Source organism: Nipponia nippon, unplaced genomic scaffold (genome assembly GCF_047370975.1).
Source record: "Nipponia nippon isolate SJK-2023a ecotype South Korea unplaced genomic scaffold, ASM4737097v1 scaffold_1, whole genome shotgun sequence".
In the NCBI taxonomy this organism is placed as follows: Eukaryota; Metazoa; Chordata; class Aves; order Pelecaniformes; family Threskiornithidae; genus Nipponia; species Nipponia nippon.
The window spans coordinates 162,063,654-162,087,224 of record NW_028262290.1 but is presented as its reverse complement, the minus strand read 5'-3'; the positions used below and the strand labels follow the sequence as shown (position 1 = coordinate 162,087,224).

The 23,571-nt window shown below is 48.7% G+C and overlaps 1 protein-coding gene across 7 annotated transcripts in view; it reads right to left on the bottom strand.

Annotated features, from left to right (window-relative positions):
• The window catches only part of LOC104021753 (mitogen-activated protein kinase kinase kinase 3), an 83,623-nt gene that overhangs the window by 12,260 nt on the left and 47,792 nt on the right, over window positions 1-23,571 (bottom strand). For all 7 annotated transcript variants that reach the window (XM_087731014.1, XM_087731033.1, XM_087731003.1 and 4 more), the window contains 7 exons: window positions 22,530-22,573; window positions 21,410-21,509; window positions 15,271-15,384; window positions 13,628-13,739; window positions 5,637-5,770; window positions 2,803-2,876; window positions 552-619 (listed from right to left, as the gene is read on the bottom strand). In XM_087731014.1, coding sequence (XP_087587140.1) covers window positions 552-619; window positions 2,803-2,876; window positions 5,637-5,770; window positions 13,628-13,739; window positions 15,271-15,384; window positions 21,410-21,509; window positions 22,530-22,573 — 646 coding nt within the window. The remainder of the gene's footprint in view (window positions 1-551; window positions 620-2,802; window positions 2,877-5,636; window positions 5,771-13,627; window positions 13,740-15,270; window positions 15,385-21,409; window positions 21,510-22,529; window positions 22,574-23,571) is intronic.

Here is a 23,571-nt window from a genome sequence, read left to right as displayed (position 1 = left end):
TTTGCTATGTAGGAGGTCGGGATGCTGAAAGTCCAACTCACGGGTACTAGCAAAGACAAAAGGTGTTGCCACAAGGCTGTTTCCAGCTTCTCAGCACCTCCCAGTTGTCTCCAAATACAAGAGCAAGGCTCCCTCAGCACTTTCTTCCAACACAGAGCTCATCACTGATCTTTCAACAGCTTTACTTGCTTGCACCCATGTATTTCAGGGCCCTTGCTACCCAGTTTGGACTGTTGTTGCTGTAAACTGATTCCCAAACAGGCCCAAAGGTTCTTCAGTGCTACCACCATTGCTGCAGAGCCAAGAAGGGTTAATGATGACAAGAGCAGCCCTGCCTGTGTTTGATGCTTTGGGTCTTTTGATTTTAGAGAACATTCATGTTTGATCATTGCAGGGTCATTCTGCAGTGTAACCTAAGCAATAGAGCTGGTTTGCTTCATTGTTTTTAATTACTTTTCATGCAGTGCCACCCCTCTAATAGCCTTTATCCAGTTTCTTTATTACATGCTTTTTATACTTTTGAGCAAATACAAACCTCCAAGAATGCTTACCCATGCAATCAAGACTGTCTTTGGGATGGCTCTTCCTTCCAGGAACAGGGGTTTGGGTAAAGGGAGGGCTGCAAAGGGATGAAAAAAAAAAAAAAAAAGAATACACTTTATTATATCAGAAAGGCTGTGGGATGAATTAGGAAGTGTTTACACGCAGAAAGCACAGGCTATACGACGAGACGCACTGATCACTGATCAGCCCAGTCTGCCCAACTGAGCTTCCATCCCCAACCTGCACCAGAATGAAGACTGTTTTCTTGCTGGATCACAGCTTGTTCCTGTGGCAAACAAAAGAGATGCTGCAGAAAACACAGTCACCAGGCTGAAATGAAGTAGCCAAAGATCGCATCACAACACCTATGCACAAGACGGCGCAGAAGGAGGGATGCAGATTTCTCTTCTCTCAACATCAAGTGTTCAACCATGCAATTCTGCTTTCTGAGAACATTGCTTAGTTGCTGCAGATGTACACACTGGAGTCCTTCAGCCACGCTTGGTTCATGGAGGTGTTTAAAAGATGGGTAGATGTGGTGCTCAAGGACATGGTTTAGTGGTAGACTTGGCAGTGCTGGATTAACGGTTGGACTCGATGATCTTAAGGGTCTTTTCCAACCTTAATGATTCTATGATTCTATGCGGGTCTCCCCTCCTCCACAACATCATCCCGACCTTCCTTACACAGGAGGGTCCATACCACCACCGGGCACACAAACCCTCCCAGGAGACCAGGAGGGAAGGGTGAGGGATTGGTGCTTCAAGGCTCAAGGTCTTTGAACTACACTGAGAGGATGATAAAGCACTGCGAGAGGATCTCAGCAATCCTAATTTCACTCTGTAAGGGCCAACAGGGTGATCTGGACAGGTTGCTTTTCCACTCTCCCTTTTAACAAAATGGGCATAGTAGAAGAACTCTGCTTTGTAAAGTGCTCTGAAATCTACTCATGTCAAAGCTGATCGCGACAGCTTTGCTACGGTGATGAGAAATTTGTTGTGTTATTTCTTAGCATCAGACTGGTCACCACGCCTGGTGACTAGCTCTGCCCTCTTGAGGCTAATGCCATCTCAAGCAATTGGCAGCAACGGCTCAGCTACGTCTTTGCAGGAATAGTCATACTTACTCCTCTTTCTGCCTTTGAAAAATATAGCCCTCGTGCCTTTTCCAGCTCCTAGACCCCATGACTGAACACAGCTGCCTGCTTCTTTGTATGGGAAACCAAGCCATAGTACCCTGTTGCAAACATGCTTAACGCTCTACTCTTGGTTCACAAAAAAGCATTATAACCAGGCTGTGCTCCTTCTGTTGTTCCTCCTTGCAAAGTCTATGCAAAAGCGAAGCTGGGGCATTGAGGCTGGGAGCACAAGGAATCCAGCTTCACTACAGCCGTAACAATGAGCAAATACATCACAGGAAATTATTAAAAGCCACAAAAAGGAAATGGACCTTGATGCTGAGACAGATCCAAAGCGCACAGAGCTGCAAACCCGAAGCACGCTACACAATCAAATCAACACACCGCAGACCTGCTGGAACACAGCCTTGATGCTGTACGGCAAAAGCAACGGGGGAAAAAAAAAAAAAAGAAAATCTTTGATGCGGATGGAAAAAAAAAATATATATTGCTTCCCAAAAGGACACCGTGTCTTATACACAGCCTACCACGCACAGCAGCAAATGTACAGTTGCTGCGCACGTGTGAGCTTGAACCAACCAGCCACACCAACTATTGAACTGCAGCCTGTGTTAGTACAACGTGTTCTGGTTGCTTCCTGCTGAGAAGCTAAACTTAGTTGTTGCTCCTCTGGTGTCCTCAGCACCCTAACTGACACGTCTGTGGCTGCTAGCAGTGCACAGGGGCTGCCGAATTCACAAGCAGTCAATGGAAAGCAGACAGCATGCCCGAGGAGGAGGAGGAGGCATGGAGAGGTTAATGGAGTATTGACCCGGTGACTGCAGAAAGCCGGAGGGGTAGGAGAGGGATCTGACTGAAGCAGAAAACCTGGGCACACAAAGCCAGGCTGTCCGCAGATCCCCAGCTACTTTGTCCAGCTCAGATTACTGCAATTCAAATCATACCATCGCACAGAAGTCTGTGCTAGGATCTGGTTTTTAGCATTCAGGATAAATTTGTTTTTCTCAGGCGCATCCTCATCCCAACAGGCACCTCAGGGGATGCCACTGACCCCGCTCCTCTCCCGCCATGGAGCGGAGGCTGCATTTCAGCTTGTGAACATGGTGATATGCACGACTCACCTGTCCACAGATCTGTCCAGCGACTGGCAGCTCCCAGACAGCGACTCATCAGGGCTGATGAAAGCTTCAAGCATCTGGGAGTGAAAAAAAAGGGAAAATAATAAAACCACGTTCTTCAAGCTCCAGTACTAGCAGACCTCTGCAGGGTCAACAAGGTTCCACTGAGGCCGGCTGATTTACACCAACCGATGCCAGCCCCACTAGAGATGAGATCCAACCTAACAAAAGATTTCTTCCCAATGGAAATCCATTTATGATGCCCTCTCCGGATTATTTTTCTTTCCAACTGCTATTTGCTAGTAGGGAAACCGAGGCAAAGATAATTAGCACCCTGGTGTTTGAACTATGCTGAGAAGTCAATGAGATTCAAAGTGCTCAAAGTATTTGTGAAAAATAATAATAATAATAATTAAAAAAATATCAGGACACAAATGATGTGCCCAAGGCCGAGTGGATATTGTGCACCGCAGCCAGGATTGCAGCCCTGGACCCCTGACTTCCCCAAGCTGCCCCGGCACACGAGACCAGCCTTCCTCTCCGGTGATAAGCAAAGCATCATCAGGGCTTTTGGCTGGAGGAACTGGCTTGGCTCTCACTAGCTCAGTGAGTCAAAAGCTGCATTTATGTTGCTTCCTGGATGAGACATTGTACTGGATGGGGTTATTTATAGCCGGTTAGTAACAATAGAGGTTTTGTATTGAGTGGCAAACCTAGGGGCTATGTGCACTTCTACGCAGAGCAGAGCTTGCTCAGGTCCACGCTGTGCTGCAGTCGGTACGATGCTTCCTCCTGGCTGCAGACCTGTTGTGGACACTCGCTAACCCCTACTCCACAGCCAGCCCCAAGCCCAGCTCATTCCCGGGAAAGCTGAGCAACGAGGGTTAAACACCACGTGGAGTCACCCTTCACTGGCTCCCAGACCCACGTTCGCTCCTCCTTCCCCACGTACGGGAACAGCCTCCTTTTCCATGTGCTGTTCCTGCGTTAGACCTCCTCAACCGGTTGTCATAACAGCTCGCATTGTTTTGGCAGGACAGTCCCAACTGGAAAGCGAGGTTTTTCTCTGCTTCCCAGTTTTTACCCCAAAGCCTCATCCATCAAAGTGCACCAGCCAAAAAGGAGCAAGACCTCTGCTAGACCCCGCTCCCCACCTCTGCCAGCCATGGCAGGCCTCCCCCAGCAGTTAAAACAATGCTGAAAGGGACTCATTTCTCGAAAGCATAAATTGGGAATCCAAGCAAGCTCTGTCCATCTGCCAAGCTGGTCTCAAGGCAAAGACTGCAGTTATACCACAGGCTTGCAGAGGGGCATCCCCCAAAAGGCAGCAAGCACTAGCTTGTAAGTGGTTTTCCACAAGGCACATATGGAAGCTGCAGCACAAGGATGTTCTGAGGGCAAAGCCCATATGGGGAAAACCATGGCTGCTCAATGAGAAGAGGAAAAAAAAAAAAACACTCATCCCCAAATCCCCTTTTTCCTGCATTTAACTCGCCAGAGAAGGGCAGCAGGCCACCCACAGCGTGATGCTGCGGAAAAGCAAGGAGAGCATCTGGGAACCTTCATCAGGAGCCGGCTCAGAGCTCAGCTAGCGCTAACGGGGCTCCATGAAAAGCCAGTGGAGCTGCGCCGATTTACACCCACGAGGGGGTTCATGTGGACCCTCCCCCTGCACGCACACACAATTTGTCTTAATCCTACCAAACGTGTTTGGAAGGCATGTGAAAATAATAGAAAGCCAACTTTTGGCTGCAAGGAGCACAAGATACATCTGCACTCTGATGCTGCCAAGACTCACCCGGAGTGACTTCGTATTTTATTAATGGCTGTATAATAAACCATTGAAAACACAACTTTGCCATGGAAACACTAGCACAGCCCGCACACAAAAGTGGAGCTAGTGGGTGCTATTTGAGTGTAGGAAATGCACATCTCCCTAGGCAAGATCCTTGGGGGCTGTCACAGCAGCCTGCTGCAGTGAGCTTAGTGCCTTCCAGATGTCCCTCCATGTCCCTCCTGCATGGCCAGCCCTCCTGCAAATTATGCATCCCGGTCCTGCCCTTCCAAGAGCTTTGCAAGAATGAACTGTGTGCCCAGTTAGCCCAGCTGACTTCATAGGACCTACACTAAGCTCTTCAGAGCTATAGTTTGAGCAGAGGTGCAAATGGAGAGAGAGATGTAAGCTGCTCCCGCTCTGGTCCCTCGACACTCCAGAGTTTCCCCCATCATGGGTACCAAATTGACTAGAGAAAGAGGTATTGCTCATCAGTGTGCTGAAGAACTAGCTGCTCTTTTATTACTGAGGGATTGGAATATACAAACTCCTTATTAAGAGAGGGAAAAAAAAATATACGGGGGAGGGAGAGAGACAAAACCACAGAGAGAGGCTGCGGGCAGAGCCAAGAACTGTAGTCAGAGCTCAGGCAAAAAAAGCACATGGGAAGCAGTGAGAGCTGCTGACATCCCCAGGCTGTTGCAATCGCAGGCAATCGGTTGCTTGGCACACTCCCTCGTGGTCCCCGGGATCTGAGAAGGCTACAGCCACAGCCATGAGGGCCCGGCAGCTGGCATGCACGTGTGTGCCAGATCTACGCCCCTCCAGAGCTACCTGAGCACATTGCCATCACTGCTGAAGCTGGCTTTTAGGGTTCCTGGATGTCGGGCCCGCTGTTTCTTGAGCATATCAAGCCCGGGGGCACTCACTCCTGGAAAAAACTGGCCTCAGCCCCATGTGCAGGGCTCACTGGGGATTTAACGGTGGGACCGGCACTCGCAGCGCAGCCTCCCTCATGCCTGATGCTGTTCCAGTTTAACCCACGCGCCTCGGCCCCACTTACGTTTTGATCCATGGTCTCAGGGATGAATTCGCCCTCGCTGTTGATGCTGGTATAGGATCCCTGGCGAGCAATCTGCTGCTGCTCTTCGGGAACGCTCCCCGGGGGTGGAGAGCTCCGGCCAGTGTGCAAAGAGCCTAGGACATGGGAAAGGCATGGGTCAAGGAGAGAGAGACGGTGTTCCAGTGATCACAGACCTCCTGGAGATGCTGCTGGGTTTGAGCTTGTGTGGAAGGGAATGGAGGAGCTAGAGATGTGATACTGTTTACGGGCATCCTACAAAGCTTTTGCAACAGGGACAGTTTGTTACTGTGGGGCCACACAACATCTAGCAGACTTGGCCTTCAACCTATCCTGGATCCTAAGAGCTGTGCACTGTATCCAGGTGCTCTGTCGACACCAAAAAGAAAAGGGCTCCAGAGTTTTGTTGCAATACCATCAGGCAATCTCAGAGCAAAACACAAATCCAAACCCACCTCCCCGCTTTGACCTCCGGGCATTTCCTCCCTGGATCACATCACTGACTCGGTCAGCGACCTGGGAAACAGCCCGGGTGAACGTGGTGCAACATCAGTTAAACACTACTTATACGGAAAACAATTTGCACTCAAATACCCCTCTTTTCTCTCCCTTCCCTATACAAAAGTAAAGGGGAAGGAAAACCAGCCCTCAAACCCAAGAATCACGGGGAGGGGAAAGACCTACGGGATCAGCTCATCCCATCTCCTGCCGAGGGAGGGTTGTCTCCCCATCTGTAGCCCCGGTGGCTCCATGCCTGCAGCTGGCAGAGCCTCCACACCAGGCAGAGCCACCTGGAAAACCCTGTGGCTTTGCAGTGCATCACACGCACCGCGGCACAGGGAGCAAGGCTTTCCCAGGCACCCCACCAGGCCTCTTTAGCAAAGGGGGTTTCTATTTTGCACCTGGGAGAGAACTCCACCGATGTCGACAGCCCATTCCTCCCCATTATTCCCCCAAATCAACCCTAACTGATTCCTTGTGCCTTTTCAGGATTTAGGGAGCGTTGCCCTCGCTTGGCCCAGATGCGCAGGCTTGGCTCCGCTTGTCTTTCTGCAGTCCCTCCCCTCCATCCCTGGGCTGTCATCACTTCATGGCAAGGAATTGCTGACGGAGGTCCGTGCTGCTCTGTGCTGGAGCTTTAACCAGTTGGTATTGTGCAATGTGAGCCTTCACACCAACACAACAACTTGGTTTTAAGCAGACTTCTAAAAAGCACACATCCTTGGAGAGCTAGAAAGCACACGGAGATGCCCTTCCTTACGCTTCTTACCCACTTTTGCGGCACTCTTGCCAACTCTTTGGTTTGTCACTACCATTTGGTAACAACGTGCCTAGGCTTAGCACAATACTGCAAGAGAAAGGTACCAGGAAGGGGCCTATCGCATCGTGAAAAGTCAACGCTGATCAATCAACACAACACTTCTGCCTCTTCTGCTGCTATTTTGCATCACAGTTACTGTGCCAGATTGATCTCTGGCGTAAATCCATCGGCGTGATCAACACTTCAAGTCCAAGTCCCCACCTTTCACTTAAGCTGATACGCATCAGGAGCTGCTAACGTTAACAGTGTCACACAGCATTAAAGATCACTAAATCAGGCTCGCTGGATTTATACCAAATACATAGATATCTCTGTCCCACGGTACATCTCCCTCCAGACTCCTTGCTCCGATTGTAAAAATAAAAATCATACGGCTTTGAGTTACTTTTTTTTTCTTCTTCCTATTTTCTCCTTCACAGATTTCCTGCAGGATAAGAACACAGCGAAAAAAGCCCAACTGAAGTAACGCCAAGATCAGGGGGAGAGAATCTCTCGAGTGCTGCGGCGCTCATAATGAACTGGCTTTCCACCAGCCCTAAAAACAAAACCAGTTGGGAAGTACGGCATCCTCTCTTTGAAGATAAATAAACAAATGTTTAACCATTTAACAGTTTGGGCACCCTGGATAAATCACTGCGTTATCATCCCCTCATTTGCTTAGCAGATGTCAATCCAGAACGCCACATAAAGACGTTAGGGTGGCTCTTGCTCCAAAAAGCTGCTAGAGGATTTGACGTGGTGTAACCGCTGTATCTTAGCTCTGCTAAGAAGAGTATATATGTTTTGTTACTGCTGCTAAGAGGTGTGGGTCTGCTCGTGCAGTGCTGGGATCTCTCGCTGCAACAACCCACCCACTGCCCAGGAAGTCTTCAACTCGGGTTCTACAAAGAGCTGGACATGCCCTGTTTGATTTTGAACCCAGAGAGTTAAGTGAGATTTATCACAAGCATAAAGACTTTGCATGATCTCACATTAAGCCTTTGCCTGTAACAACTACTCCCAGTCATCAGGTCAGTTGTGTTTGACCTTCCAGAGTCATGTTTCCTGCCAAAAACTGTAAAAGGGGATAAGACACTAGCCATTTCCCAGCAGGCAAGGAAGTTAAACAAAACGCTCAGGCTTTTGCACGCCTGGAAACTGCTGGATTAAACCAGATCCCTTTCAGCCAGGCTGTTCGGGTAGAAGAGCTGCTCTAAATAATTTATGCAGCTTCACACCTCCAGGAGCACTTGTTGCTGCTGCTTCACATCCATGCATGCCCATCCACCCGGGACACACACGGGGAGGTGGCGGGAGCAGAGCCCTGGAGCCCAAGGTTGATTCCCCCCTCCAGCCCTGCCCTACCCCGTTAACAAAACCTCAGGCAATCCCAGTGCTGCTGGTGGGGAGGGAATGGAAAATAGGGGTCAGGGGGAGAGAGCAACTGTGGGACTCAATGGCAGGCTTAATTCATAGTGGGGGCAACACAAGGCATATTGGATATATTAGATAATGCTGCTTTACCCACCCAGAGGCAGAGGAAGAAATAGACAGACAAGCCCAGATGTGCCTGTTTGACACATCACGGATGCTCTTCACGCTTGACCTAATACTGAAGAAACAGCAGCAGCACGAGGCAGAGAGAGGAGACCCCCAAGGGACCGTCCTCCTGGGGTCTACAGGATTACATGTCAGCTCCAGTCCTCAGACCCAGCAGGGATGGGGCAGGCTCTGAGGCGCTTCTTTATAAGCTGAATGCTGGCCGATCTCAGCAGCTCTATTCAGGATTCCTGAACTCAGAGAAACTGCAGACTGGCACCGGTTGAGCATCTGACCTCAGTTACCCTTTGGAGCAAGGTATTTTGGGAAGAGATTCCTGCTCCATGTTACATGCACTAATGTAAAGCCATATATTTGAGACAAGAGCACAGCATGTCCCAACCAGAGTGAACCAGGCCAGCACGGAGACTTACAGTCACTGCTGGCATCTACTGGGGTCTTTCATGTTCCCTTCTGTTATTTTTATTTAAGAAGTGTCTTTCATGCAGTATGTGCAGAGTTTGTGGTGCTGCACGTACAGCCAGCTCCCCTGTGCCAGGCTTGGCTTCCCTCCGCCTCCGCGTTCCCTGGCTTCACCCTTTCCCTGCCCTGGCAGGTCCTTCCCAAAACTTCATCCATCACCAATCGGCATCAAGCAGGGGTCCTGATGGAGAATAGAAGTCCCTTAAAAGTCAGAGCTGGGGAGGGTTTGTTGGCAGCCGCCTATGCTCACAGCTGCAGTCACGCAGAGCCCAGCCCTGGGGTGACGTCACCGCAGAGCCAAACGAGGGACATGACGTCAAGATGTGCCGTTCCTCTGAGCCCTGGCAGAAACGTGGGGCTCAGGACGCAGCAGCACAAGAAGAAGAGAGAAACCTGCAGGAAATTTCTCACTCTGTGACTGTCAAGGGGAGGTGTCAGAAGATGGACAAAATCCCCCTCAATTTCTTCTTTTTCAGTGGGACCCTTACAAGTCTCCCTCCACTCCATGCTGATCCTCTGAGGATGGATCCTACATCTTGATTTAAGGCAAACTTTAGGGTACTTCTATACTAATAAGCAGGACAGAGCCCATTTTCTAGTCTTAAAGCAGCCGGCATGATGCACGCAGCCAAATTTTCCTCCTCTTCTCAAAAGAGTGGGCCCCTCACTACCAGAAGGACATCGAGGTGCTGGAGCGTGGCCAGAGAAGGGCAACGAAGCTGGTGAAGGGTCTGGAGCACAAGGCTGGTGAGGAGCGGCTGAGGGAGCTGGAGTTGTTTGGTCTGGAGAAGAGGAGGCTGAGGGGAGACCTCATTGCTCTCTACAACTGCCTGAAAGGAGGCTGTAGCGAGGTGGGGGTCGGTCTCTTCTCCCCAGTAACAAGCGATGGGATGAGAGGAAACGGCCTCACGCTGCGCCAGGGGAAGTTTAGGTTGGATATTAGGAAAAACTTCTTCACTGAAAGGGCAGTCAGGCACTGGCACAGGCTGCCCAGGGCAGTGGTTGAGTCCCCATCCCTGGAGGTATTTAAAAGCTGGGTAGACGTGGTGCTTAGGGACATGGTTTAGTGGTGGGCTTGGCAGTGCTGGGTTAACGGTTGGACTCGATGATCTTAAGGGTCTTTTCCAACCTAAATGATTCTGTGGTTCTAAATAGAGGGGGCCTCATCCATCCCAACTCCTCCAACAAGTCCCTAGCCCACACTACCCCAACTCGTACCCAGGCAATGCTGGGACGGCAGTCATTGGTACAGGGTTGGCCAGGCAATGTGCTAATGATTAATCAACCCCATCCACAGCCAGCCAGTGCTCGTGTCCTGGCCCTGTGAATTTAATGGCACAGGTATCACCTCCAAGCCTTTGTTGCTCAGAGTCATCTGGCCTGTGCACCAGCAAAGTCTTTGTACCATCCGTCTCCGGAGATCTGCATTCAAATCCTCCCAGCGTGCTAGCAGGGAGTGTTTCCACTGAAATGGTGATTCTGGAATGGGGCTCTTGAATAATTTGTGCATAATGTTCTGAAACATGTATTTCCTCAAAGTAAATAAAAACAACCCTCAGTTATCTGAAAGTCCAGAACCCAAATAGATTTTAGCCAAAGTTTCCTGGCACTGAGCTGAACATTTGCAGATGCTGGTCACCAAGAGACTGGAACGTTTTCCACTTCCCCCCCCCCCCCCCCCCCAAAAAAAGGGGCGGGGGGATTTCCACTGAAAAAGTTTATGGGAAAAAATAAAGAAAATATTGACTTTGTATAAGGTTTTTCAGGGACATGGAGTGAAGACATTTTCTGTCCAGCAGAAGCAAAAATAGACAAATCTTCCCCAGAACATCAACCCCCCTTCCAATGTGCTTGTGCCAATAACATGCAGTTTTATTTTTTGCTGCTGCTAACATGGCAGAGTCAGCAGAAAACCATGAGACATCTCAGAAACACTGAGAACGTGACCCGAAACCACCTTTTTTTATAAAGTCACTTTAAATCTCCTTTTAAATGTGGTTTCAAGAAAAAAGCTAAGTAAAGACCCTCTCTTGATACCAACCACTTTGATGACAGCAGAAGTAAACACTGTGAAATACCTTGCAACTGCAAATGAAGAATAGCTGCTCCTACAGAAATCCCAGCCTCTTAGGCTGCCTTTTGACTATCCACCAAGTTCAGTGAAATCCCCTGTTCAGGGAACCACAACACAGGATCACCTCTGTCTGTCTACTGCCTGACTTTCAGTTTTATGCTCCATTTGAAACACCGCTCTCCCTTTCAGCTCACTGGAGTTTCTGCCCAGCTGCTAGATTACCCAGTTCTGACTCAGGAGATCAAAAAACTGCATCTGCTGGATTGTGAACACCTCCTGAGTAGGGCTGTAGTAGCTTCATACAGACCCCAGGTAACTCCAAAGAGAGGTTTGGTGTGCTGTTACCATGCAGAGGGTTTGTCGCAACCTCTTTTCAAACTAAGAGCAAGACTGACGGTCTGCATGGAAAAAAACAGAGCGACGACTGGTTACCTTTGCTACCTGTGTAACAGGACTGAGGACCCTGGTTTTGGTGCATTAGCAATTGGCATGCAGACTCTCCTGAAGATCCCAACATTAGCACACTCTGCACCCTACATCTGGTGCTGCCCAGTCCTCCTCCTCCATTATCTAGATTAAACCAGCACGCTATACCCATTCTTCCACTCCGCTATTCAGGGATTCCCTCAAAACCCATCTGTACCTCAGGTTCGCACCCTTGCAGAGCTGACGTCTCTTCCTTTGTCTGCCTTATCTACGGGATGCTCTTCAAGGCAGGGACACCTCACAGTCAGCAGGGACCTGGTCAGGGACTCTCTTGGTATTACAGTAGCTCCAAAACAGTAAGGGAAGGCCAAAACATGGCATAAAAGCTAGTAGGAAAGTCTAACTTCGCAAGAACTCATCTCGCTAGCACAGCTACACATGGGATCAATTCTGGGTTCACGCATCAGTGACAGCTCCTAGTGCCACAGCTCTTAGCTGGCTTACGTTAACAGCTTAACAAGTGCCAAAAAAGAGCAGCAGAGATGTTTTGCTCAAGCACAGTTTCTGCTGAGGCTCTGTGCCTTACCATGTGTTTGTGTGTGCATTTCATTCAGAATCATCTAGTGACTCTGCCAGACTCGGGGCAAACTCTCAAGAGCCGTGTGAGCTAGAAAAAAAAAAAACCACAACAGAAAAAGACATGCCTGGCACATCCAAACAACAGGCCCAAAGCGAGCTCTTGCACATGTACCACCCACCCCTGGCTACAGTAACATCTGGGCACGGCTGCACAAGGGGCTATATTGGACCTACCCTAGAAGAACATTTCCTACATATCATTGTCTGAGATGCAGCAAACCACAGGATATGTTATCAAGGCAGCACAGGCTATGAGACAAAGGAAGGACAAATCCTTTGAGAAAAATACTCTTTGTTGCCCATAGAAAAGAGTTTAAGTGGTTACTGCCATATAAGTACAGAGGATCGTTGCAGAATGAAGCATATCTTCATGTATATTTCTATAGGAGGATCCTACTTCACTCAAGGCCTCTGATTCTGTTGTTTCTCCATTTGTCGAATAATTGTATGAAAACAGGGATCTGTTGAAATTACCCTGTAACCAGCACCCACAGATGCAGCAGAGAATATTCACTGTATTTCAAGATCATTGATCCTGCCTATAGGTTATAATATGAATAATTATACCCCTGCTATACAGTCCTACGGGCTGCTTTACCAGTTCTGCACAAGGCACCTTGCTCTCTACAAAATTCTACAAGGTTCTTCACACAAAAGGTCCTACAGACAGTTTATCGAGGGTACTTGTCATTTCAAAAAGCTCAGAGTATTTTAGAAAGCAAGAAAAGCATAAACTCAAGCAGAGAAAACCAAAGAAAAGACCGCACAAGGCTATGAACAAACTCCAGTCCCTGCAGGGCTGCAAGAAGAAACTAGGCATTTGCCAGCCTGGCTTCAGAGGCTGCAGGTATCTGCTCCCAGTGCCTCTGAAGGAAAGGGATGCTCCCCTTCATCTGAAACGCGACCACTGAAAAACACTGCGTGCATCCATTCTCCTGAGAAACCACAAAAGCAACTACCACAGACCAACAAGAACAGATTGGTGGCACAGAGACACATATTTGGTCCTTATGTGGTGGAGCTGGTCCCAGCTCAGGAGCTAAGGAACCCAAGCCCATTCAGCTACATTATTCTGCTAACTGGGGAAGGGGGAAAGACAGCGAGAGAACGACAGCAGATGATTAAAGGAATAAGTATGTCAAGGTCTCAAAAAGCCTTGGCTTTCTCTAGATCCTTACTCTTCACTTTGATGAAGCTCAGTAGCATCGAATTCACTGAAGATTTTTATCACTGCATTTCCCCCCTCAAACTACACCTCAGATCCCCTACTTTTCTTAATTTTCATGCCCGACGCAACTCTCTGCTCAGCACAACCTCGTCCAACCTGTGCAGCTTGCAGAGTCTGTTCCTCAGGCTGAGGATAAGCAGCGACTGCACTGAGCTACTGGTGGGAGACGTCAGGGTGGGGGTCCAGACTGTAGCAGCTACAGGGCTGAGACAGGAAAGAGAAAGGGGATGGTGGCCAGCTTGTAACAGCACAAACCACCCCGCAGAGTGTTGCATTTCACTGACCTGTTGAATACTTCCGCGTCCTCTCAGAGTCCTTGTACAGGGATCCCATGATATCACCCATGGATCTGGAGATCCTCATTTCGTGCTGTTTACTGTTGTTTGGCTGGAGGAGCTGGTAATCAGACAAAGGGAATATTCAGACTCTGCCAGAGCCCTTGCAGATACACCATGTGAAACCATGTATTTGGCTCCCCATGACCATATCAGCCAAGAACCAAAAAAAAAAAAAAATATAGAAGACACGCATATAATCTAGGGTGATCCAAAAATCATTCACAAACAATTCACATCTGTTATTAAAATACTCTAATAAGATAAGATTGAGCTCCAGTTGATAATGATAAATACAGATATTTGACATAAAAGACCATTCCCACACTGGCATTATTTCCAGGTAGATGGAGAGACTGATCCCTGCCCTGAACCCAAGTCTGCAGTCCCAAAATGGGAGCCTCTCCTCCACACTCCCCAGACTTCAGGGGCAGCCTAGGCACTGCAGCGGTTCCTCTGCAACAGAGCAGAGGAACAGAGCGGAGGATCAGGCTCTGCTAGGGAAGACAGGTAAGGGGGAAAGCAAGGAAATGACAATCCAACTGGTAACTTAACTGGCAGTGGCCAAGTCTTACTAAGTTAACACGGTACAATGCACTGTGATTTTGTGATAATTCTACGTATGACCTCGGAACCATATGTTCTTGCATGGTTACATGCTTCAGGAAGAGTTGGACCTACTCTCAAAGGTATGCATGAATCTACCTGGCTGCCCTGCTCTTAGTAGCTGACTTGCAACACTGCAATGTTCCTGCAGTTGCTAGGGCAGATCGCCCCATTTCTGCCCAGGATTTAGGGAACTCCAGCCGATGGCTCAGTGGTCCCCTGTGACTCTGCTCCCTGCACCCTTTGAGAGCCTCTCAAAAGCAGCAGAGAAGTTCCAGGGGCTGCGAGCACCAGAGGTAGCAGGAGGACAAGCACTATGAGTTTGAAGACTCCCAGTCTCCCTGGTACTTCTAGGAAATACAAGGAAGAAACGGAGTTGCAACATCAGTAAATCCCTTGCTTTACAGCCTGTGCTTGGGGCAGCACGACATGTGCTTTGGCAAGACACTCTGTGCAGGCGAGGTCAAGCTAACAGGCTTAACTGCAAAACCACTGAGCTCAGGAAAAACAAATAAATAAATAATGGGAAAAAAGACAGTCTTGCATGAGGCTGAAGGATTCTCCAGTTTGCTCTCCCTGGCCTTTAGCACTGCAGCACCACACGGAGGGAACAGTCCCCACATTGCCACCCAGCATGGCAAGGACGAGGGCATCACCCTGTATATAGAGGAGAGGCTGCAGAGGAATGGTGACAACATCCCTCGGCCCAAAGCGCAAGGGGTTCTCTTGGGGTTTAACCTTGTTTGAGGATCAGTACAGTATTTAACCCTTCACAGGTTGCAGGAGGAGCTAGAGGGAGCTGAGCTCAGTCTCTGGGCTGCCACCACAGGAGGATTTCCGAGCAGCTGAGCCAGAGCAGGGCTGACCCCCCTCATCAACAGCTTCCCCTCTCCTCTGCACTGTCAGGAGACTCATTTCCACTCCCCAACACAATAACAAGGCATCTCGCTCCGGACACAAAAGAGCAGAGAAGGTGAAGGGCTCACATTCGCTTTCTTTGGAGCGCTCACGAGGATCCGCAGGCTCTTCAGGGAAGGGCTCAGCTCCAACTGTTCCATCGCTTTGTCCAAATCTTCCTGGGATTTCAGTGGGATCAGGAGCTGGAAGGGATTAAACAAACACCAGAGCACGGCAGTGTCACACTTTTGGGTAAACAGAGGAAGCCAGATCCTTACAGCTTGGGAATCGGGGGACAAGGGAGGAACCTGAGAAAGTGGATGGAAAACAAAGCTCCCATGCCCTCCAGCTTGCCGAGCTCTAACGTTTTCTTCCAAGTTCTCATCTACCAAGGAACAGACGCAAAAAATCACAACAAAAAACATATGCAAGGAGAAAGCTTAAAGGTCATATCACCAATTCAGCCAGTGGAAAGAGGAGAGGGCTGAGATGAAACCTTAGGCTTGCTGCCTGCTGTTCTGGGGTTGCTCTGATCTTGGAGTTTGTAGGCAAGACCTGCTGCTACCCGGCCTGAAAACAGCCCCACACATTCTTCCTGGGTTTCTTCCTGGGAAGACGGTCATGCAATGGTGCTCCAAGAAAGCAGTGAGCTGCACCCAAGGATTTATTCTGGCAATCCTCAGTGGCCTTCCCTACTGTTGCAGCCTGTGTTCCTGCGCACTGACACCATCTCCCTAGTGTTTGGGCATCAGGTGAAATAAGGGAACATCTCAGAAGCAAGAGTGTCTTCCCTTTTGATGTGAAAGGTGTGCATTGCTCTCCCTCCAAGAACCACTTCTTTGACTCCCAGCAGGACAAATTCAGCGTTTGCCCTTCATAAGGTAAATAGAAGAGAGAGCTCCACAGTGCCGTGTCTACCAGGCAGCTAAAGGTCCCGATGTTTTCCTGGTAAGTGGCAGACTATTGCCCTCATATCTCTAGAGGGAATCTGAACCTCCTGACATTGCTGTGTGGTGTACCACGTCCTGCAGACAGCCTGCAAAGCTTCCAATGCCCAACACAGCTGCACTTTAGAGGAGCTCTGTGGCCTTCTGCTGCCCTGGGCTAAGATTAAAAACACAACTTTTTGTCCCCCCTCCAGGGGCATTCTGCCTAATCTCACAAAAAACAGTCCTCAGCCTCTGTAGGTTGCCTCGGGCATTGGCACTGAATCCAGCCAACACAGCACGTTACACTCATGCCTGCGCCAAACTACATAGCACTTCCACCTATGAAGGGACCAAGTAGCTCCCAGCAGGCTCTCACTGGGTCTTACTGGGAGCCACAGCTGCCCAACACTCCTGAAAGGCAGCTCAGCCCTCTGGGTCATCAGGGTTCATGCCACCAGCCACAGCAAACACACCTCAGGTCAACCGCTCCAGAAGACGACACTCAAAAGCCTCCTGTGTCTACCTTTTTGATGCCAGGGTGTTGCCAGGGGTTTGGCTGTTGTCCTGTACATAAATACACCTCAGACTGTGTGCACTGAGGCTAGGACTTTGGGGATGACCAGGTCAAGGGAAGGCTGTGGGCTCTGGCCAAGAGAGATGAGGTTTCACCTTGGGAAACTGCTACGGTCACCTCCTCCACCCAAGGACTGCAGCCTGAGCCTGCCAAGCTCCATCTTAGATGTCTGCGTGGCTGCTGTTTCTTCAGTGTGAGCACTTCAAGGTTTGGATTGAGCTTCTCCTCTCCTGTGTGATAGGAAGCTTATCTTTCATCCCCATTTTGCAGACAGGGAACGGAGCCACATGCAGGCCACCTATTTCATATGATAAACATCAGGCTTAACCAAGAAAGCCAAGCTCCCGCAGCTGGGGATAGCAGGTGGTCCTGCTTAGGCACCCAGCTTTGAGATACTGAAAGCCAGGTCTGCAAAGGGGCACTGCAATAGCTGAGTATAATGCAACCTGCTATTCTGTAGAGTTTACAGTCCCAAATTAGATAACCAGGACCCCTATAGCTTGCATGGGAGAATTAGATATCCAGAAACAGGATTAACAGGTGAGAAAAGGAAGCTGCCAGGTGTAATTGCTGGAAGCAGTGGTAATTGCTGAGGAAAGACAACACCAGTTCTCAAAAGATATTTAAGCAAAGAACTCCAGGTTGAGCTAGGAGTGCTCTTCTGGTGTAAGGTACATAAACGTGGTTGAGAAATTTCTACAAAAAGACAGGAAAAGAGACTCTAGAGCAAAGCATTTAGCACATTTGCCGAGGAAGAGGGATAACCAGGCTGTGCAGCCTTTGTCTGACAACTACTTAGTTATTTGTGTGTAGGAAAAAGATTCCAAGACGAACTCTTGAGGAAGCCTTGCCCCGGGATACCCTACAGGCTGTAGGGACTTGAGTTCTCAGCCAAACCAGATGGGGAAGAGTTCAGGAAGATGTCCCTTACCTCCCAAGCAAGGGACCTAACCAGCTGAGGGCTGTGCAGAGAACACTAACACCAGTCTTGTCTGGGCTGGGCCTCACAAGCAAGGCTGGAAATAGATTCCCAGTCTGGGACAGGGCTTGGACAGGAATGAAAGTACTCACCAGGTAGCTATCAACTATTCAGGGTTTTCAGCAGGTCAATGGAGTACATGGTTAGACCATGGTTCATGGCTAAGCTCTGGGATCTGGATGAATCACCCGCAGTCACAGCAGATACCAGACAAAGATGGTATTGAACAAGTCTCCCAAATGCTGTGCAGCTGTCCTCACAGTCTGCTTCCTTAAGCAGCAGAGCTTAAGGGATATTCTCTTGGTGCACTGCTTAATCCTCTTGAAGTTCACAAGGGCTCCACAGGTGCATCAAGCAGAAAAGCTCTCTCCTATGCTCACCCAAACAGAACTGGGAATGGTGGAGAGCTGCTCCCCCTCATTTCGCCACCAAGCAGAATTTAATTCTGAACTGTAAGTAGAGTCCCACTGCTCACCCATCCTTTTACTGAGCTCCTCACAAGTGTTCAGAGCTGCAGTCCCTCAGCTGCTGCTTTGAACAGAATGTTCTGCAGGTCACTCCATCTCACTCCAATATCACAACATTAACACGTTTGCATGCCTGCTTCGGAGGAGCCAAAAACATCAGGCAGAAATTGCCCTCCTGTAAAAAGGACTGGAGCCAGTATTTAGCTTGGCTTTACCTATTACCCACACCTGGCAAGTAAATTTTGCTCCATTTGGCTTCCAGGCTGTGGCACATATGGGTATCAGGAACAGATATCTACTAGGCACGAAATTAAATATAGATTCATGCAAACCCATGGAAGTAACTGCCAGGGTGCACTGCCAGTAACTGGGTTTATTCTGTCTACAGAACGAGCAGCCATGATGAACAGCAAAGTTTACCTACACAGAAGTTTCACTAAATAGAGCTTATTAGATTTCCTTCTTGCTTTTAAATAGTATACTCCCCTGGAGCCTAATGTTTTAGTATGGGACTTGGTAGTCAATCCACTGCAGTCTAAGAAAGTGAGTGCAAAGGGTGAGTTTTCACCGACTGCAGCAGTATTGCTAGACCTCACTCTGTAAGACACTGCAGAAAGCCAAAGAATAGTAGGAAACAGGGTTGGGGAAAAATCTGAGAGGTCAATTAGTTCATCTTCCTGCCCAATGCAGGACCAACTGGCATCAACAATTCTCGACAAATGTTTGTTAAATATGCTTTTAAACACCCCCCTTCCCCCCCATAACGGAGCTTCTACCACTTCCCTAGGCTTTAACTCTCCCTAACCTTCCAAAATGGTGCTGAGGGTCAGCATCAGAGGAGACAAGCAAGGGGAGGGCAGGAGGGAACTGGCGTCACGCCAAGGTTCAGTGTTCTGCCCAAGGTCATAAGTTGGTGATGGAGAAGGGACAAACGGCAAGGTAACAGTCACATCTGGAGCAGCTGTTGAGCAGTGCATACAGATCAAATTCAGACAGAGCATTTGCTGTAGAAGCCAGTCTTTCAATCCATAACACAGCCCACTGTCTCACAAACACCACGCCGTGCTGTCCATGGCCAGGCCAGATTTTGCCGTCCCGATCATCAGAAAGATGAGCCCAGCCTAGTGGAGACATGCAGACATGCCCCATGTGGTACACCCACGGCCAGGCCCCGCTCTTATCTATACCAGCCCAAGCCCGCTGATTCCATGGTCCCACCAGGATGTGATTCATGCGTGCCCCTGCTCCACCCAACTGGCATGCTCATCTCGCTGATCTTGGCTTCAGGACTCCTGCTTCACCGGGACAGGGACTGCCATTCAGTGAGCTTTTGTAGGGGCCTGTTGACCTCAGTGTAATTTTGGTCTACAAGGTGCTACTGCAAGAGAAACATCTGACGGCAACAAAGAATTACTGCACAGTTCCCTTTGAGCATGAAGAAAGGGTGAAACATTTAAGTGCGATGAGTCTGTGGTCAGGCTACCTCTGGGACTTGCAGCCATGAGATTCAAAACCTGACCCAGAACATGCTAGGAGCCAGATGCCGGGGTGTCACGATGTGGACACGTAGGCTATCTCCCCAGAGGTCACTTTTGTCTGTTTATAGTGTTTCCACAATGATAACCCTGAATTACTACTGCTCAGACCTCTTCCCAAAGGTGTGGGTTCCCCCAAGGAGGAATATTTATGCATAGAAAAACAAAACACTGAAGGTCCTTCTCAGCCCTAGGAAGTTAGGACTACCCAAAGGCCTGCTCATGGTCCTGCTATGTGCTGTGCACATGCCCAGGAAGACAATCTCTAACATGGGATAAAATGCATTATTTATGCTTCTGTTTGCTGTTGCTGGAAAAAATTCCTCTTCCAGTGGAAAGAAACCTGGAATGAAATGAGTCATTCCTGGAGAATTCAATGGCAGGCTTTTCCCGGGAGGGCTGTCAAAGAATGCCCAAGATTAGAAACCTGACCACATTCAAAGCCAAAACCCAGCGGACACTTTGGTATCGTGAGGTACCTATTATAAAAGAATAGCAACCTTTTTGTGGATGAAATCTCCATTGAAACAGAAGGAAGAAAAAAAGAAAGAATAAAAAAAGAGAGAAAACTCTCTTCATGACCTCTCTCTCCATTCATACTTTAATGAAAGGCTGTTAGTCTTTTACAATTAATACTGGAACAAGCAAGCTGTCAGGACAGATCCAAAAGAATTGGTGTTTAAAAGCCTACCTATTTGTCATCTGGCACTCTCCTCCTTCCCAAAGCCAAACCCACCTTAAGAGTCCAGTGGCTCCAGCTGCCTGCCCAGTTCATGGCAAGATGCCTCATAAGAAAACACTAAGCACACCAAAACAGATGCCAAGGATTGCCCCCTTCTAGGTAAAGGCCCTCATCAGTGTCCTCATCAGTGTCCTTTCAGACACAGTGCTGGGCTCAAAGAAGTTGGAAAACCACAGTGGCCTGTGCTATGAAGGAGGTTGGAGGAGAAAGATCTTCAAGCCTTAAAATGCAAGGATCACAGAGGGGGGGTTTCTTGGCTGCCTGTACGTGGCCACAGGACCTGCTAGAGGAACCTACAGCGATGCACATTTCACTGCAGACCTAACCACAAGAACATGCACATGGTTCTGGGGTTTTGGGGTGAAACAAAGTCAGCGATGGATAAAAGTACGCTGCGTTAGCAGCACTGTCCCTCATGCTCCGGACTTCACCGTGCTCCTGCAACTGCCCCCAAGACAGAAAGGCTTCACATCCAAACCAAACACGCAGTAGCCTACAGTCACTTCATGCGGCTCTCAAGAAAGCCATTTGGTCTCAGCTGTTCTCCTCTCTGCCCTGTGGGAGCTCTCACCAGCCAGATATACTCTGAAAGTCGGTCCTATTGCCCCAAGGGTGTTCACGGGAAAACATCTACTGCTGCTGACTGTGTAGCTGAACTGACAGTGTCTTCATCATCTCAGTTACTTAATTCCTCCCCCTGTTTGAGTTAGGGGGATTTCTTCTTCGAGGGAAAAGACAATGTTCCTGTGTCACCATTTAATAGGCCTTAACTGAAATAATTTTGAGAAGGAGCAAGCCTGGCTTGGAGTCTGAGAGTCCAACTGAACTGTGTCTGGACAACAGCTCTTGTACGCTCACTAGCTGGGAACCACAAAATAAGATTAATTTTCTTCACATCCATGTACAATGCTAAGTTAGTGCCTTAAGAACAAACCACTGCTCAATTCTGAAGTGGGCACCAGGCACCCTAAAACTCTCCCTTAGTGATAAGGAGAAGAGTACCTCATTGTTCACGCAGACTAAGTCCATCGTCTGTCCAAAAGCATCCGTGACCTTCTGCACCACTTCTTTGAATTTGACTGGTCTTGGAAACTGGATAATCCTGTATACACAAACAAATACAACAATAGTCTCAGTTTAGTAGAAGCATACTGGAATTTCGGAGTAGACTGACAGTTCAGAAGCAAGGAACTGTATGCTTCTATCAAGAAGCATAAAGCTTGTTCCTTGCTTTTACGCTTATACTGCTCGTCTGCTATGCCCAAGAGGAGGCTTGACCTACCCTGCAAGAATATCTACCAAAAATCCTACTGCAGCTCCTCTGCTTCTCCCCCTCATGTGAGGTACAGGTGGAAAAGAAGAAAGTCCAGCAGCCCTTCACTGGAGAAGACCCAGGATCAGGCACTGGTCAGTGATTTATCATCTCCATTTTCAGCAAGTGGCTCTGAATAGGGAGGAGGGATGGAAGAGAGAATAATGCAGTTGGGCATCCTGTGACTCTCCTGTACCCCCACATGCAGCAGCTCTATAGGTACATATCAGCAGGTACAGCCTAGCCCTACGGTGACATTACTTAAATTTTCTTTGGCTTTAACATGCAACTTGGACCATCAGCCTGCGAGTTTCCAGCCCTGTGTCCTGCCCTGCCACAGTCACCAAGCACCAAGCAGAGGTGATTCCATGAAAATGTCAAGCAGGGAAGGGCGGGCAAGCTTTAACTCCCAGCTCTATTTTTATGGGACCCATGCCCAAAATCTGGTTATCTCAAGTGTCATAGGCTGCTAATCAAAGGACACATTTGTGTAGAGTTGCAGCTCAGCGGTGGTTCAGCAGGGCTCAAGAATTAAAACGAGAAAAGGATCCAAGCGTGCACCCTATGTCCCTGGTAAGAGGCATTTAATGACTTCCAGCTTGGAACTACTTTGCCTGCGTGCAAATCCCAGGAGGTACTTGTGGCAAATGGGATGACGAGGCAAGGCTCTTGTATATAAAACTGTAGTTGATTTTAGGGGAACGAATCCTGCTGTGAGCTCATCTGCAGCTGGCTGAAGGCAGTAGGACGATGTTGGGTAAAAAGGGTAATTTGTCCCTGTACATGTGGGGGACTGGGCTGGGCACGTACCTTTTCTCTCCTTCATATTCAAACTTGATCCTGACATTTCGCTGCTGAAAGAAAAAGCAGAAAATGGTTAGGTCCTAAACTGCATCCCAGACTGACACGCAGACCCAAAGCCGCCGCAGTCCCCAGGGAGACTCCCCTAACTCCAGTGGGCGTCTGGTCTGTTTAGGGCCAAGCTGCCTGCTTTGGGGAAACTCCACGGGCTTTGGGGAAACTCCACGTTGCTGATAAATGTGCTTGTAGAAAATGAGGTGTTCTGTAAACAAGAGGACACTCACTCATCTGTATAACTGTTAGTTTTAATAAAATGCATTAATAAAAGTGGAAAATTTTGAATGCTCTGAACTTTCTGAACTTAGTTGGGAACAAGGCACTATTATCAAGGAGGCAAACATGTCAATGTCTGATGTCTGTCCATCTTCAGTGCTTCCCATAGTTTTACCCCAGTACTTTTCTGTTGGAAACCCAACAAGCAAAGCTCAGAGGATGTTTAATAGAACACAGGAATATCCCGGGCAAAGAAATAAGAAGTAAAAGCAAGCCTGCTGTAATGGAAGTGGAGAGGCAGTCCTGGATTTTAAAAGCCAACAGTGCTGGGGGGGGGGGGCTGTTATTTTCTTAGGACACACAAAATGCAAATTATATCAGGCATCACTACACTATACACAGTAAATGCCCACCCTGAACTGACCTGTTGCTCACCTCAAGAGAAAGAATTAAATTTGCCCAAAGAAGAGGCAGCAGAGTCACGGGCAGACTGGGCACGCAGCTGCGCTGGGACTAGTAAAAGCCAGTTCTCCCATCCTCTATTTGTGCATATTTAGCAGCGATCGAGACCACAAGGAGCCTTTTCATTCATTCAGCTTCTCAGACCAAGCCTGAGCCAAGCACCCCTCTAGCATCCCTTGGCTCATTCCAGGACTTTCCGATGGTCTCCAAGGCAGATCAAAACCCCCTTTACTTCCCAGACCAGTTTAATCACCCCAGTTAACCAGGGCTCTGCCCCCGCTAGTGCACACAAGCCTCCTCAAATAGTGGTTTTCCT